Raw genomic sequence first — 17,296 nt, 5'->3', positions numbered from 1 at the left:
GACTATACACACCTGTACTATAGATTATGTCGTATCATATAAACTCTTACCTTCCTTACTGTCATTTGAGATAGGATTAGTTGTGTTATCAACGTTCACAGTATTGGTGATATTGAGTTGACTCACATTGCCTAAGAAATCATTTTAAACATATCACTCATAACTTCACCGACAAAGTGGTACAAAAGGAAGTATTCTTTCTTCCTTGTTTGTCTAGATCTAATTACATTGAATTCAAACAACTTTTAACCTGTCTTGTTGTCATATGAGATGTCGTCAGTTGTGTCGTTAACATTGTCAGTAAAGGTATCATTGAGTAGACTCACATTGCCTGAAACTGTTAAGAAATAACAAAAATTAAATGGCTTTGTATTCATTACAAAACGGTACTAAAGTAAGTCTTCTTTCCTGATTGTCTGTCTGTACCAAATTACATAAATTCAAATAATAATTGAAATAGAGTCTTACCTGTATCATTGGCAAATACGACCTGATCAGTTGGGTTGTCGACAATCTCAGTAAAGGTACGATTGAGTTGGTACACCTTGCCTAAAAATCAATCAATTAAAAATTAAATACCAACTATTGAAATTAATGAATACACGTACTGCATTTATTTACAACAAAAGTACAATACTAAAGCAAGTCTGGTTTCTGTTTTGTTTATCTACCTGACTGTTTGTTTCATTGTCTACACCTTCCAATCATACAATCAAAATATCTTGCCCATAAGTTCAATAATTAATTGCTCTTTTTCCAGTTATCGTATCCACTAACACTAAATAAAGCAGAATATGTACAGGCACAGTGATAATTGCCGTTTGGTCTGGTATGAGTTTATACAGTTTGACTATCTGACTAGAAAAGTCAATATTTAATTATTTCTATATTTAATCCGCATAACAAGTTTTGCACATGTGCCCTACTGTGCTTCATCTGTTGTGTTCAGTGCATGCACCAACCTCACAACCTCAATACACCTGACCGACGTATTAATTATTTGTCAATTATCAGCATACAAAAAGTTCACATAGTTCTATGACTACTACATGATTGTAGCCCATGTAGCTCTATGCCTTACTCAAATCTTAATCGATAAAGTACTTACAGTTTGTATTGTCCCATTGATCAACAGAGTATGGAAATAGCTTTTCCAGCTTAGCAATGCTATCCTGAGGAAGCAAGGAGTTATTATAAACAGCTATGCGCACATCTATCCGTCCATAAAGAAATAGATCGTCCATCTTCTGCCACGGTATACTACGAAGGTTCTGGTTTCCAACTATGGCAAGTCCATAATAAGTCTCTCTAAATATAAATATAAACACTTGCAATGTGAAAGAAAGTGACATATAATACCAATGATTATACCCTAATTGCAATAATGAATCCCCACGAATCGAATTCAAATGAGCAAGAAAGTGTAATTCGCGCAAACGCAGACAATTGAGAATGGCGACATAACCAGATACATGTTTAATACAGCCAAGATATTTCATCAGGCTCTTCTCTTCTTTACCAATCTCTGCACAGCAAACAGTCCTATTTCAGTAAATCAGTGTTACAATTTTGATAATCTCAGCTATACCTTCAGTAGAAATATCGATCAACAAGTTGCCAATAACATGAGTACAGCATTCAAACACTTCAGCATCTGCTATTAATTGTATTTTGCCACCTTCACAGTCTAAACCAGACGCATAACAACAAGTAATTATACTATCAATTACGCAGATGTAGAACAAAATTCAATTACATCTGTTACAACTGCATTTACTTGGTTTGTCACAACTCTTACTGTATTTACAATGAACACATGTCCCAGCACTTTTGCCGCTACCGCCTTTGTAGCTGTCAGGACAATCAAACACACATTCATCCTTAAATTTGTAAAGTTGGTGAGATTTCTTGCTGCTCTGATGAAAATCGGTCTTATTGTTATGACAAACATCTACACACCTCCACCCAGCAAGCTGGCAAATAAAACATTTCACAAAAGAAGAAATAGTTAAACAATACTGCACCTTACGTACAGTAGTCGTCCCATTAGGACACATTGAAATGCATCGTCCTTTGTAGTAATAATGCCTGCATGATAAACAGTCTTGATCAGTTGTGCCACTGCATGACGACAAGCACTCTTCATGGCATGTACAGTTTCCCTCTTTATCCACTGCCCAGCAGTCTTGCAGCACTGGGCAACACAAAATCACATTTTGCAGTCCATCAATCTTGACCGACCTGTTAACTTACCACGGTTTTGGCATGTTTTATGGTTCCAACAATGACCCTCACATTCTCTAGAACAATCTCCTTTCTCGCAGTTACTATTGTAACAGTATGGTTGTACATTCTCGCTCCCATTAGAAATAGCTTTCCAGTCTACAGTATAGATATATTGCAGTTGTCTGTTCTCACAAAAGTATGAGTGAATGTTGTTTCCCAGAATATGAGTCAAATTCGTGAGACTGATACTATTTAAAAATGAATTGTTTGTGATTGAAAGGCCAGAATTTACTTTCAAGTGTCGATAATATGGGTTTGCTCTGATTACAGCTAGATTTGGTAAAATTTGTCCCAAATTGTCTATTCTCTCGTCCAAATTCCTCACAAAGAGATTTCCTGTGATTTCCACAATGCTGCTAAGAGGTGTGAACAAGGTTTCACTAAATGCTCCCTGCAAAATTAATGAACCTTGGATAACATTGCATTGATTCTCGTTGACAAAGTCAGCCAAGTCTTGAAGCGAGAGTCCCCTGTCCAGCCATGTACAGACTACAAGATACCAAACATACACATCAAAGCCAGCATATATACACAGTGCATGGCGCAGAAATAATTTTATAAACGGCAGTTTAGTACATGTTGATAGCCTTCAATTCACAGCATTATATCTGCAAACATGTACATTGAAGAAGAGGTACGTCATTTCTTGCCAAAAAAACGACTGCCTCAGCTGTAAAGCTATCCCTGACACAGATATCAGCCAATTTTAATTAATCTTGGCAATTAATCTTGGCTTAATTGTCACTACAAAATTTTTGTGCAGCAAACAGGAAAGCCGTGCACCGATATAAAACATGACAACTTTAGTGATTCCGCCAAAAATGCTTTATTCAATTAGTTACAAATTTCACTCTAAAATAGTAATTGTTATCCAGTAATTTAACTGCACGCCTAGTCCTTAGAATCTGGAAATACTTGTCTCCCAGTCTCTCCTGAATTACAACTAAACATGCCTTCAAACAACAAATGAAAGCATTCTATCTTCTATAGTATACAAGTAGAAAAGTGCATGTACGTGTAAACTGTAAAGTACTTAGCATACAATAGCTACTAAAAACAGAGTTATTTCAGTTAGTATACTAAACAAGTGCTGCTTGGCGCCAAACAAAAGTCTTGCCTGAGATGCATACCAACATGTGCAAAAGTGCATGTGCAAATGCACATGTTTATAGCATGTGCTAATTAAAACATGGGCTACAACAATGTACCCAAGGTACAACAATGTACCCAAGGTACAACAAGTACCCAAGAGAGAAAAGTGGGAACAAGTCCAATATATAGGAACATGCTACGCTGCAGTCTTACTCTACAAACAACATCAGTCTTGAGGTGTCCACAACAAATCAGCTGCTACTAAAAAAACTTACATGAAAGGGAACCTCAAACCTACATTTTAAAGAGACAAATTAATATTAATATAGTATTAACAATAACTATAAATAAATTCAACATCAAGATGCATACAAGAGCGTTTATTAAACTTAAAATTTAGATTATTGCGTTGCATACATGATCTGTTTCATAGTATGAGACTTTCATGGCCCTATTTGTTGCATGTCTGTTTCTTGTCACCCATCCGCATCCAAAAACAGGCTGCACTGATTTCGCCATTGTCTTGTAATGTGCATGTGTGATACAAACAGAGCACGTGGATCGTACATTTCAACTTCTTCTGTGACACATTTTTCCCCAATGCCTGCTCTCCTCAACTACATGAGACGTTGTAAATCAACAAGAGTTGATTTTGTTGGCGTGGAAGATTATATCCACATGTATAGAATATATATATATATATATATATATATATATATATATACATGTGGATCCCCAATTGCAAATCATAGTTAAGTGCAAAAGAAAATATATTATTAATTAATCAGCACTCTACTATATTTACGTACCCGATCTATTGTGTTCCTTGGAATAACTGTGCCTGCTGACTTATAATTATACTGTGCCACGTGCAAGTTTAGTGGTATGGCCTACCCACCGCGGCGTCAGTTTGAGAGAAATAGACATGCAACAATATGTAGGCAGTCAGTGAATAATGGCTTCCTTGCTGCTGGATACTACAGTACTACACCCCACTGCCTGATGTGCGTGCTATTCACACTATTAAATTAAAATCTCAGGCTCTAGTAATATTCCTGTTGTGATTGAGAGAACTTTCTCATGCATCCCACTGCAACCTAGATGACGGTCCATGTGATAGTGTACAGCATACAGTAACTGAGGGTCAAACTAAATTTCTACATTCAGCAGTGCCAACGTATTGCTTTGGCTCTTAATAAATTAATTAAAAAGGGAAGATGGCAAACCTTTCCCTACACAATTAACATTTTAATGCATGTGATGGTACAAGGTTGTAGGGGTTCTTTCTGTTCATGTCACTAAGACCCTGTGAGGTTTATGTGTAATTTGCCTAACTAATTAGAGACTAAAATTGTACTGCATCTGGCAAGACAATGGTGTGATCCATTCTGGAACTTCCGTCCGGGCTAACCTGGTAGGTACAGTAGCTAAAAATTTAGTATAGCAGTAAGACCAATAAGTAGCATAGTATGAAAAATATTGGTATAGAAAAAAATTAGCATAGTAGCTAGAAAATCCTGATTGCTCTTTCATGTCAGTGGGAAATTCAGATTAGACTTGGCCATGTCACTGTGACACCGGATACGATCCGAACACTCAAACCTCCCTCTGTTTGCCGCTGTCTTCATGGAACTGTTGACACTACTGTACCGTAACATACTTAGCTGTACTACACTGTAACAGCAAAATGCGGGTAAGACATACGGACACACGTACAGCTCAAGAGAATCATGTACATGTCAACTAGGTTCTGGTTCTGGTTATGAAGCTTGTAGCTAGGTATTACCTATTGCCTACATAGTATGACGAAACTGTACCTACATACTGCCTACTATAGTACGCTACCATGCAGTGCTGCCTTCGAATTCCAGTCGTGTACAAACCTTTGACATCTCGTGCGGTCGCTAACGCTCCAACGACACAGACGAGCAATCCTGCATGTCCAGCCACGAACATAATAAGTTGCCGATTCTACTAGTCGTCCAGAATTGCGTCTACACTAGATCATGAGCAACGGCCTTCGCTGGTCTGTATGAACGTCATTATGCTAACGCTCCTTCGACACGCGACCTCGTAATCGTAATCATGCAGTGGCAGTGGAGGGTCGAAGCCACGCCCACACTAAAAATAAAATTAACTAATTTATTTAATCGCTTTAACCAGTGTCTCCGGAAGCTCTCGTCAAACACCGCCCGTTAGTAAAAGTCCCATTTCTAAAAGTTGGGTAGGCCATGGCTCATCTGGCCCACCCCGGTCCGCCGGTCCTGTCTAGCTAGGACTTTACTACAGCTCTTCCGTTTTCGAACAGAAGAGCCGGAAAAGCTTTCGTGACTATTACAACACTTTCAGAAGACCAGATAGTGAAGAAATGCGTCCCTAAAATTTAGTATGATCCACATCCGGGTAAGTGTCCTAAAATCTACAATTATAGCTAGCGAGCCACTTCCTTGTTTCGGAAATAGAAATCCTACACCAATCCCGCGGTAAAGTCTTTCAATTTTTGGTATATTTCCAACATCAGTTTGCCATTTTAAACTGCTCTCTTGCGTCAACTATCAAATTTATAGCTAATTAAATATATGATCTCTGCGTGCATGACTCTGTCACATAGCACTACTATATACAGATTCAGTTACTGTATTTCCGCGAATAGTGCCCCATGCTCAAATTGTGCCCCCTGCTCAAATAATGCCTCATGCTCGATTAGTGCCCCACTGGCAGTGGGGTACTATTCAAACCCAGTTATATACACGCACGCGTCTATCAATGTGTACGTTAAGATGAAATGAACACCCAGATGGAATTACTGACTGATGATGAAGATTCAACCTATGCAACAGACCAAGAAAACTCAAGTGAAGCAAAATTAAGTATCCAGGATACGTACCAGTAAGACTGTAAGATCAGATTAGGTAGTTGGTTCCTGTTGTTTGTGTAGTGTGTTGCATTGTTAACAGTCTCCGTGCTTGCCAAATAACAATACCCATGGTCATATTGCACCCCATGCTTACATAATGCCCCATGTCTCAGAACTATGAAAAAATAGTGCCCCATGAAAAAATAGTGCCCAATCACGAAAATACGGTAAACCTCTTAGTTTACGCTCATTTTTAACGCAATTTTACAACGTTTTAAATTAAAACTATTCTTTGTACTAGTAATCACATCCTCAATCGATAACTGCTGCAATTTTACACACACGTGATACTAGACTACCTAACAACCGTTCCCATATCAAAAATTAGCAATTGTAAATGTCCAGTTCTAAAATAGGACGCTAGGCCGTTAGAAACTACATATATACTACAAAAGCAGTAAAATACAAACTGGAGATATAAAGACAAAGCAGAATGACAGTGCATGGACTAAAACATGAGCAACACACAAATACCCCCACCATCAAGTCCTGTAAGACTTGACTCAGACTTTGACTTTGATGGTATGGCCAGCCGGAAGAAGTGATGGTAAGCAACTCAAATTGTTTTAAATGTTGGTCTGTCTGATGATTTATAACGCCAGCATTGCTTCATAATTGTAATACTGGATTATGGATTATTACCAAGTATAGTGACATTACACATAAATAACTATCTACAAATTTGAGACTTACTAAGCTCTGGCAGCATGGTGATTTTTGTCAGATCCATGACTCCACCTCCAATAACAAGCCAAATACATCACTGTTACTCATCCCAGGGTATGGCCGCACTGCCAGAGTCGCTATTTGCCACAGCACAACACCAAATGACCTATGATATTTGGAATCAATGCCAGTACATCTCTACATAAATATATCATATGTCTATGAACAATTTAAATTACCAAACATCGGAAGGATGACCAAAAACACCATCCTGTAGTGATTCTGGAGCCATCCATCTGACAGGGAGAGGACCTGAGACGACATCATAACAAATTCAAAAACAAATGACAAAAATTGATCGTACCGGAGCCTCTCTTCCTGTAGTAGTCAGTTGCATATACGTCACGTGTTAAACCAAATCTATAAAATGTTGTTAGCCATTTAACAGATACAAATGTATTGACTCTTTGACCTCATCTCCTATCTTAACAAATATGTGTTTATCCACCATGCAGTTATGTGCTGCCAAAACGATGAATGAATTCCTTCCTTGCTAAGTAAGCTATGCCATTTGCAATTTGGACTGCAAACTGAAGCAGTCCATCCTCAAAAACGGAAACTCCTCAAATCTCAACTGATCTTCATCCTACGTCTACACAGCACAAAAATGCAAACTCTACAACAGTACCGTACATACTACATGCATATATACTAGTGCAACTACAGCAAATACAGGTACATCCAACATATCTACTGCATGAGTAAGCACTTACCTACCAATTACACAGTGACACAGTGACACAGTGACACACACACACACACACACACACACACACACACACACACACACACACACACACACACACACACACACACACACACACACACACACACACACACAATTGTCATAAACAGAAGCACGGAACAACATGCCTTCTACCTCATATTTCAACACTTCCAATATTTCCACAAATGCCAAAAATAATCACAAGTCTGCTCTCTACCCATTGACTACTTTCAGGGTGTTTACTAAAACTATAAATGCACCCACATACAACCTCACTACCTTCTGCAAAAACAATAAACACCATCTGCCATAATTACAAAATTGCCAGTTATGCCTAGCACTAGCAATTCAACCTTAAAGTATAGTCTATATATACACTTACTGTCCTATCCTAGATAGCAATCATTATGAGTCATAAAGGAAAGAATATGTCAAAAGCGTTATTGTATACTTACAGCTGCTTAAAGCGACCGAAGATATCCCTTTAGATCACCATTAGCCATCAGTTCCATCACCACCATAACAGGATTGCCAATTGACACGATTTCCAAAAGTCGTACAATGTTGTCACTGTCAAAGTTCCTGCGCATGTAATTAAGTGCATTGTACTTGACTACTACTATGTGCTTGATTTACGACAAATTGTAACCCCTACTTCATAGTGGATGCTTCGTGTAAGAATAAACGTTGATCCTGATCACTTGAATTTTCATACAGTAATATGTAGGTGAATCATATGACATATGTAAATGAGTGAGTCACGTAAAAAGAATTCAGTTCTACGCGTTTAATTAGGCATTGCTGCTCGTGCTCTGAATTGCTGTTGTATAGCTTTTTCCGTTTTGTACTAATTCCCTTGGTGGCTCATGATCATACAAACGTGCATGGTTTTATGGTCAATGTTTCACAGCTACGGTACCGGTACCGTTCAATGGCACCAATTAACGCGCATTGCTATTAGAGCATGCAGTCAGGCAAGGCCCGTACGTTACTTGCTCTACAGTACACCAACGGGAAGGTTCTAGAACCAAAGAACCGGTAGATATTTACGATAAAATTAGTAAAACCAGATGGCACATCCTGCACATGCAAACTTGTCGGAAAGGTCCACAACGTATAGGTTCGGTAACTGCCAGACAAGCTGTTTGAATGTTGTAGATAAGTCAATTAATCAAGTGTAACGAGTACCAACTATCTAGGATACTATCTAGGATACGCCAAATCACCTTGCTTGAGAAGGTAACTACTACTACAACACATATTCTATACGCGACATCTATATCAACATGACAGACATGTCTACTCGTCTAGAGTCTCCAGTGTTGCGGGACTGAACAAAGTAAAACAACGTTGTGATACTTAATTACGGAGTAACAGACAGTGGACGCGTGTACACGGATATCCTAAAACCCTCATTTTCGAGAGACGAGGCGCCTGGGAACCGTGATGCCAAGAGAGCCGGCCCCGTATCTCCTGTCTCACTGCTGCAGTACTCCCAAATGCGATAAACGAGACATTTTGTCCCCCCCCCTCAATCCTCATCAACTTCCTACCAGCTCGATCGAGGCGAATACACAAAATCTCGCCACTCTTGCCTCTAAGTAAGTGTGCGTGAACATACAGTCTAGCAAACAGCACAATTGTAGACATCGCCATTTACTTGTCTCAAGCAATGATTTCAACTGCGCGGCCATCTAGACACACCCAATGCTTGCAGCACCGTTCATTTACGTCCGTTTCATCGTATCCAGCTCAAAGAGGCTTCAATTAAAACACTAAACATCCGCGTCCTGTTTCGTACTCCATGTATAGTGCATAGCACCCCTATCTCGTAATCGTCAGGAAACGAGGTCGCATCCACAGCCACTGCCCCTCTAGGCAACAGTTTTCGCTACTTCTGGGTATGTTCCACTACCGCTGTTTCCAAATTCGAGAGCGTAATAGCACTTATAGCTTCTATCTGTATGATGTTCTGCCCATGCATGTACACTGTATACTTGAAGGACTATATGGCGGTGATTAAATTCTAAAAAAGTAATTTCCAATACATGTACGGTATAGGAACGACCACAGCGGCAACCTACTAGTATCCTCTGCCGGAAAAAATCACAGAAAGCAACTGTTCATGGTTCTTACGTAAAGTCACAAACGTTGTGTTCATAAAAATTACCGTTACTTTCCAAATTCGTTACATCAGCTCGACAAAATACATGTCAGTAAATGGGCACCGTCTGTTGTAAGATAGAACACATTTGGTCAACCAAACGGATGACCCTGAACATGCAAATCAACCGTTAGAGAAAGCACGTTAGCACCCTGAAGTACCATTACCTGGGAACACATTTGGAGTTTGGGAAAATCTGCCAAGCTTTCGAGAATATCGACACTGCATGAAAGGATTTATTGGCAATAATGAAAGACAGCAAACTGCAAGAAATGTTGAATTACAACAACAAAGTAAACACAAATCCAACAGAACACAGCACTTTGCTGTCGACCGCCTAAACTCCCTGGTTTCGTCGAATATGGAAACACACTTGACACCTTCAACGACAAGCCAAGAGCTGCAATACAATAGTCTCCCAAATTTCTACATTAACCTTGTTTTACCTTCTCCAAAAGATCTGCTGTCTGTGGCAGGGAATTTGCTGTGTGATCAGCCAACCAATGGCACATGCTTGTTAGAATAGCAGAATCTGATCAATAGAGCATCCCATTTAATAGATAGCACCAAACTATTAAATGAGCTGAAACATTTATCTATCTATTCATGCTACAACAGCAACAGCTAGTGTTCAACTGTTGTACCCAGACTCTCATGAGCTTGTCTTCAGTGTAAGGACAACAACATAAATCAACAGCCAGCTAGACTAGTACACAAACTACAAAATACCGACTCTACAAAACAGCTGCTGTATTAGAAAATCACTAACAAATTGAATTACACAACACAATAAGCACGCTATTTCATATTCAACTCTTAGGCAAAGCAACACCATCGATGGTATGATATGCAAACAAGTTAAACAAGCTAAGCTTTACTACTAGCAATGCGTAAACCTCCGTCGAGCGTTGCTTCAAATGAAAGCTACGAAGCAATACTCATTGGGGGTAGCTTCTATCCGGAGTGGAGCAAATTTCGCTTTCCCTCAACCAGTCTCATGTATGTACGCAGAGTGTATCCAAACACCATGGCCACCGACTGCTCCCTCTATCTACTGTAGACAGGATAGAAGCCGGTTCTAATTTTCCAAAGCTATAGTTATAAATTCTGTATGTCTTTGTGTAACGCTTTACGTACATTAGCTACGGTATCGGTAGTTGGCAACGCGCGTTAGCAAGGAAGTCCCGTACGTAGCGCACGCACTACTCTTCACGTTTGTGCATACTACGGCAGCAAGGTTGGATGCTCATAGATTTTCAGGTAGCGCTACTTGAAATACAACGTTTCTGTTGTTTCTAATCAAAAATTGACGTCTTTCTGGCTAGATGTTCTCTCATGTCCAACAGCCCGTAGTGATTGGCTGCCTGGCCATTGTCCCTCATTGCCGCGTGCGACACAAAGAAGAATAATGCGTTGTGATTGGTCACTCGCTTGCATACCATACATTCCTGAAGCGTGACACCCATCAGGAATGTATGGTATGCAAGCGAGTTACCAATCACAACGCATTATTCTTCTTTGTGTCGCACGCAGCACCGAGGTACAATAACCGGGCAGCCAATCACTACGCGCTGTTCGACATGAGAGAACATTTAGCCAGAAAGCCGTCAATTTTTGATCAGAAACAACAGAAACGTTGTATTTCAAGTAGTGCTACCTGAAAATCTACGAGCATCCAATCTTGCTGCCGTAGTATGCACAAACGTGAAGAGTAGTGAGGGCGCTACGTATGGGACTTCCTTCTAACGCGCGTTGCCAACTACCGATACCGTAGCTAATGTACGTAAAGCGTTACACAAAGACATACAGAATCTAGAACTATAGCTTTGGAAAAATTAGAACCGGCTTCTATCCTGGTCTACGGTCGATAGAAGGAGCAGTCGGCAGCCGCGGTGTTTGGATACACTCTGCGTACGTCACCAGACTGATTGGGGGAAAGAGAAATTTGCTCCACTCCGGATAGAAGCTACTCTCAATGAGTATTGCTTCGTAGCTTTCATTTGAAGCGACGCTCGACGGAGGTTCACACATTACTAGTATACGTAACAAAGAGGGTTGAACAAGTTAGCATAGCTTCAATCTAAAATCTCACCTTCTTCAGAGAATTCATTACTAATCTGGTGATTGTGAAGATAAAGAAATTGTTCAAGACAACGAGCAACAACTGTTGTTGTTATTTGATCATCCACTTTTCTAATCGTTTCTTCCTATAAAGATACATTAATTTCTTAACCATTAACTGTACAAGTTTGCTCAGTGTTTTTGGATCACCAAATCTAAGGCTTCATGACCATCTTCAGTTTCACTGTTCTTCTAACAGTATTAAAGCAGCAATTAATTTTTCAAATGTAACACTATTGCCAAGCCATAACAACTGACTTTCATGATCACTAGAATAGCTCGTGCTACTTGAAGCTGAGACAGTGAAATGTCCTGCTTCGTGCAAAGCTCCATCAGCGGTTCTGGCAAGTTCTGACCATTCAAAACATACAAACGTAAAAGTTCCAGCACGTCCCATACAGAAAATGGAGATGCAGTTGGACAACACAACAAGGGTACAATGTCAAGCTCTGCTGACAGTTGAATAACAAGCAGCTGTAAACAAATAACCTAATTCACAAGGCTTTCTACCTCATCAACTAATTCATTACCTGAGCCTCCGCATTTGATCCCTTGTAAACTTGGCCGCCTGTAGCGCTAACAGACTCGGGTCTAAAGATAATAAATAGAGTGGTTTCTATACCAAGACAAACAAATCGTTACCTAACAACAAGGAACAAAAGTACACCGTTTGGTGATACTGCACATCCATGGTAGGCAGAATAAACTTCCTTGAACTTGCCACTTAACACAACACCAACAGCCTGAGCATCAGATCCTGTAATGTCAACATACACCCATAGTCACTATCATCTCGTACACCTAACTTAAACAAGAATTCTACACTAGAACAAGACAGCAAGACAGTCGGCTCTTTCAATTAGCAGGCAACAGAGTAGTTGGTTTTACAAAACAAAATTGTATCATCTGTTGACATGTTACTTATAAAATTGTTGTCTCAGACATGTAGTTCTGCAGGCAGTGCAACAATAGTCTCGCTATTAGTATGTCAGACCCTTTCCACCAAAAGTATAACATGCATATGGTGGGAAAGAGTCTAGCTACTCGAGACTAGTGCAAATGCTTAACACGATGTGTCTATACACATAAACTTAGTTTCATTTTTTTAGTAATATGTAAAATTTCCTAAAACTACTACTAGTAGTAGTGTAGATACCAATGTGCCAGTAGCACAAAAGACAAACTAAGATGTATAGCAGTGTTACCTAATACATGACTTGTGTGCAGATTGCTGTCGTATAAATCCTACCTTGATCCGCAAACTAATGGTCATTGCAATACAAACATTGCGTTAGCACTTGAATAAGATACTAAATCAGGAACGGGACTAACTACATTCACATTCCCCTTTCATCAAATAAATCAACTTCCTCTACTAAAGATTTCTCATTCTCATATCTGAAACAATCTAAGGATCAACAGTAACAATCACTGAAATTCCATTACCTTCAGATAGCGAAAATGTCTGTACAGAGCCATCCAAAGCAGTAGAATAGTACGTTCCATTATGTGTCCTCGTAATACCTTCACAAGCAAGACATAGCAAGCTAGTCACTATAAACCTGAGATCACAATATAATTGCTTCTTACCTGAGATATTCAAACTATGAACTCCATATATCAAAAAGTAATTTCCGATCTCATTACAACTTCCTGTATTCATTTGATCAGGCAAATACAACAATGAAATAAGAGCAGCTCCTTTAGCAACAAGAAGCCTCGTTTGACCATTTTCAACCTGCAGTTGCAGTATGTCATCAATTAAATGTCAGATCGTTAACAGAATATGTGTTCATTGTCTTTTACCCATTTCAAACAGTGAACTGGCATTGAATCCCCACCCGAACATAATACATGGTGTCGCATATGAAGAGATAAATTAGAAGTATTCTTTGATGATTTATCATCCCATTCTTCTGACTCTAATACTGTATTCATATCAACATGACAAATGTGGACCGAGCCATCTGATCCACCCAATGCAAACATACAGCAATCTGTAAACAAATACAAACGATCAACAATCCAATGTTTTCAATAAATTCTCCTTCTCACCAGTTGCTTGATTCCATTCGAGACACGACGGCCATTTTACATCAGTGACAACGTAACTTACAACTTCGATTCTCAAATTGCTGTAACACAACAAATACCACTTCAATCAACAAGACACGTCAAATGTGACAAACAATACATTTGAGTTACAGGAGGCTTCAGTCGAAGTAAAAAGACAAAACCAGCCTTTGTAGCCACAGCCAAGAGACAGTACGCAGTCTCTTCCAATTCGTCAGCTGAGTTCTGGCCATCAAATGCATCAGATGTTGACAATACGCCAGAATTATTCAGAATAAGAGAAGACCAAGCAATAGCTGCAAACACGAACTAATGCAACTCCAATAACCCTTCAACAAATCTTAGCCAATCGAATCAAACCTGTGGCAGCGACCACGTGCCGTCGATAAATGAATGAACTGAGGTCAACCTAATGCAACCAAAACGAGATTAATTGACGTATATGATCAACGAGTAAACCATAAATAAATAAATATAAATATCCAGTATAGTAACCATGCAAATCAGGCTTCAGTAGGAACGATTGAGAGAAAATCAACCCAACATAGGTCAGATAGTTAACTCATCACCAGCCACAAACAGCAACTAAACAAGCACTCAGTAACAACGACTTCCTTCTGCACCTACAGTTGAGACGTTGCGCATTGGTTCTGATTCCTTTTGGCTATAAACAATTGTAACATACAATACAAGCATTCAATCATACATGTTTCCAACTAAGCACAATGACTCACGACGCTACGTGAACTTCCTGCTTCCAGAATGTTGGTCTCCTTGCACACCAGATAGATGGGATACGTTTGCAGTATTCAAGAATAAGTTGTGAAATATCAGCTCTCTGCATAGAAGAAACAAGGCAATGTTAACAAACGTTATAAAAATACATGTAACACTTGCTGCATTCGTGTGCATTCTTCCACTATGAACGCTTAGATGTTAATTAAAAATATACATCCTCTTTATCACTACTTGGGCTGTCTACATAAAAATACATACAATCAAAGTCAATTGCAACATGTTTCATATGTGATTCTTTTCCTTGCCATTTTCATTAATCGTCAACGCACACACAACATAAAATAGAATAACTGACAGACAGAAGACAAATTTTTAATATTACATACGTGTAATAGCCTCAGCTTCAAGTACACACCCTATGTCTTCATCCCATGAAGTACCCTAATTAGTCAATTTTCTTGACAACAGACACAGATGCCACCTCAAACTGTGTCTCTATTCAAGGCTGAATGTCTGTCATCCTTCCTAGTGTACTTACCAATATTTTACAGCAGATGGGTTGTTGTTAAACGTAAACCAGAAAATCATGCAAATTATCCTGATGTAAAACAGATTGACACTTAATCACTAATGCAAATTATTAATTACAATCAATCATTAATATTAATATGTTAGTTAATATAAATAGTGCCCTGCTCAGATTATCTGTGCAAAAAGCTCTGGACCAGTGTCTTATCGAAATGGTAAAGCATGCCGAAACCACATTGGAAGCTATGCACCAGTATAAAACTCAATCAAGATGAGAAGTACATGTACAAATTACTAACACTACCTGTTTCCAATGTCGTTGAGTTGATGATGGTGGTGAATGAAGTAAGACATGGTGATCAAACGTAAGTGTAGTAAGTAAACACCTACATTCAACACACTAACACTTGCTCATGTGTTGGACATAGTCTTGGGCCAGACTATCGTACCCTCCAGTTGAGCTACATCCAGCTGGAGACCACGCAGCAGCTTGAAACTTTAATGGAGATGGTTCAAGGCCACCAACCGGGACTAAAGTCCTGTCTAGATGTGCAGCATCTAACATGAGACAGTACAACTCTATCAGACTGACGGTTAGAGCTAAGCATGTAACACTCAATGCTATAGACTGGATACAACAGACTTGATCAATTCACACACACACACACACACACACACACACACACACACACACACACACACACACACACACACACACACACACACACACACGCACACACACACACACACACGCACACACACACACACACACACACACACACACACACACAACACACACACAGTGAAACACACAGTGACACACACACACGCAGTGACACACACACACACGCAGTGACACACACACACACACACACACACACACACACACACACACACACACACACACACACACACTCACACACACACACACACTCACACACACACACACACACACACACACACACACACACAACACACACACACACACACACACACAGTGAAACACACAGTGACACACACACACACACACACACACGCAGTGACACACACACACACACACACACACACACACACACACACACAGACACACACACACACACACACACACACACACACACACACACACACACACAATGACACACACACACACACACACACACACACACACACACACACACACACACACACACACACACAATGACACACACACACACAATGACACACACACACACACACACACACACACACACACACACACACACACACACACACACACACACACACACACACACACACACACACACACACACACACACACAATGACACACACACACACACACACACACACACACACACACACACACACACACACACACACACACACACACACACACACACACACACACACACACACACACACACACACGGACAAACAAATAAATAAACAGATAAACAGATAAACAAACAAACAGATAAATAAATAAACCTACACACAGCAGCCTTTCACATGCATTTACCTGCAATATCCGATTGCCTACAAGACGCCAGTTTTCCAACATCTGGTGCCCACAACGACACAGTCTGGACGACAGTAATAACGTACAATGGTCTGCCCTTACTATCATAATTACTATCGACAATATCCTAAGCAAATCAAATAGTTTGAAAACGTCTGCTCGAACGACCAAATATTCTACTCACGAAAACATAAACCGCTTGATCTGTTATTACAGCAGCCTTCCCATCATCTGACCATCTAATCGCCTCCTTCGACGCTGGTGGAAATGACATATCAGCGGACGCCAATAATTTCCCTGCCGCCATTTGTGACAATTGCCCGTATTAGACCTACTCTAGCCACGTACCCAGGCTCTCTTGCGTGGCCTGTACAGTACAATTTAATAAAATGTGACAATATGTTATG

General features: G+C 39.7%; 3 protein-coding genes across 3 annotated transcripts; all 3 read right to left on the bottom strand.

Annotated features, from left to right (window-relative positions):
- Positions 1–24: 24 nt before the first annotated feature.
- Positions 25–5,433, bottom strand: LOC134185265 (insulin-like growth factor 1 receptor). The gene is made up of 10 exons (XM_062653046.1): positions 5,262–5,433; positions 2,254–2,775; positions 2,034–2,194; positions 1,757–1,973; positions 1,589–1,687; positions 1,372–1,525; positions 1,109–1,308; positions 469–549; positions 251–337; positions 25–131 (listed from the first exon to the last, which is right to left on the bottom strand). Exons 1-10 carry the CDS (start codon positions 5,332–5,334, stop codon positions 25–27), a joined length of 1,701 nt encoding a protein of 566 aa, XP_062509030.1. The 5' UTR covers positions 5,335–5,433.
- Positions 5,434–6,551: 1,118 nt separating this feature from the next.
- Positions 6,552–8,338, bottom strand: LOC134185264 (insulin-like growth factor 1 receptor). The gene is given in 8 exon segments (XM_062653045.1): positions 6,552–7,127; positions 7,201–7,273; positions 7,326–7,381; positions 7,426–7,491; positions 7,493–7,566; positions 8,028–8,052; positions 8,131–8,139; positions 8,220–8,338. Coding segments are annotated over 8 exon segments (534 nt in total). The 3' UTR covers positions 6,552–7,015.
- Positions 8,339–9,752: 1,414 nt separating this feature from the next.
- On the bottom strand, positions 9,753–17,200 carry LOC134185802 (general transcription factor 3C polypeptide 4-like). The gene is made up of 21 exons (XM_062653683.1): positions 17,074–17,200; positions 16,890–17,016; positions 15,822–15,930; positions 15,677–15,758; positions 14,841–14,944; positions 14,734–14,770; positions 14,467–14,515; positions 14,228–14,402; positions 14,089–14,168; positions 13,840–14,030; positions 13,624–13,771; positions 13,480–13,557; positions 12,676–12,790; positions 12,564–12,624; positions 12,292–12,507; positions 12,184–12,225; positions 12,005–12,119; positions 10,359–10,444; positions 10,235–10,292; positions 10,080–10,175; positions 9,753–10,022 (listed from the first exon to the last, which is right to left on the bottom strand). Exons 1-21 carry the CDS (start codon positions 17,194–17,196, stop codon positions 9,937–9,939), a joined length of 2,178 nt encoding a protein of 725 aa, XP_062509667.1. The 5' UTR covers positions 17,197–17,200; the 3' UTR covers positions 9,753–9,936.
- Positions 17,201–17,296: the final 96 nt, after the last annotated feature.

This window comes from Corticium candelabrum, chromosome 10 (assembly GCF_963422355.1).
Source record: "Corticium candelabrum chromosome 10, ooCorCand1.1, whole genome shotgun sequence".
In the NCBI taxonomy this organism is placed as follows: Eukaryota; Metazoa; Porifera; class Homoscleromorpha; order Homosclerophorida; family Plakinidae; genus Corticium; species Corticium candelabrum.
This window is presented reverse-complemented; position numbering and strand designations above follow the sequence as displayed.

Bases quoted from the DNA above. Each gene is read 5' to 3' on its own strand.
- LOC134185802 (XM_062653683.1), bottom strand. From the start codon at position 17,196: ATGGCGGCAGGGAAATTATTGGCGTCCGCTGATATGTCATTTCCACCA. The intron at 12,508-12,563 runs GTAATGAATTAG...ATTTGTTTACAG, and splicing joins GATCAAATGCGGAGGCTCAG to CTGCTTGTTATTCAACTGTC. The intron at 12,226-12,291 runs GTCAGTTGTTAT...TAATACTGTTAG, and splicing joins CTATTCTAGTGATCATGAAA to AAGAACAGTGAAACTGAAGA.
- LOC134185265 (XM_062653046.1), bottom strand. From the start codon at position 5,334: ATGTTCGTGGCTGGACATGCAGGATTGCTCGTCTGTGTCGTTGGAGCG. The intron at 1,688-1,756 runs GTAATTGAATTT...CGTCTGGTTTAG, and splicing joins TAAATGCAGTTGTAACAGAT to ACTGTGAAGGTGGCAAAATA. The intron at 1,309-1,371 runs GTATAATCATTG...ATTTATATTTAG, and splicing joins GATTCATTATTGCAATTAGG to AGAGACTTATTATGGACTTG.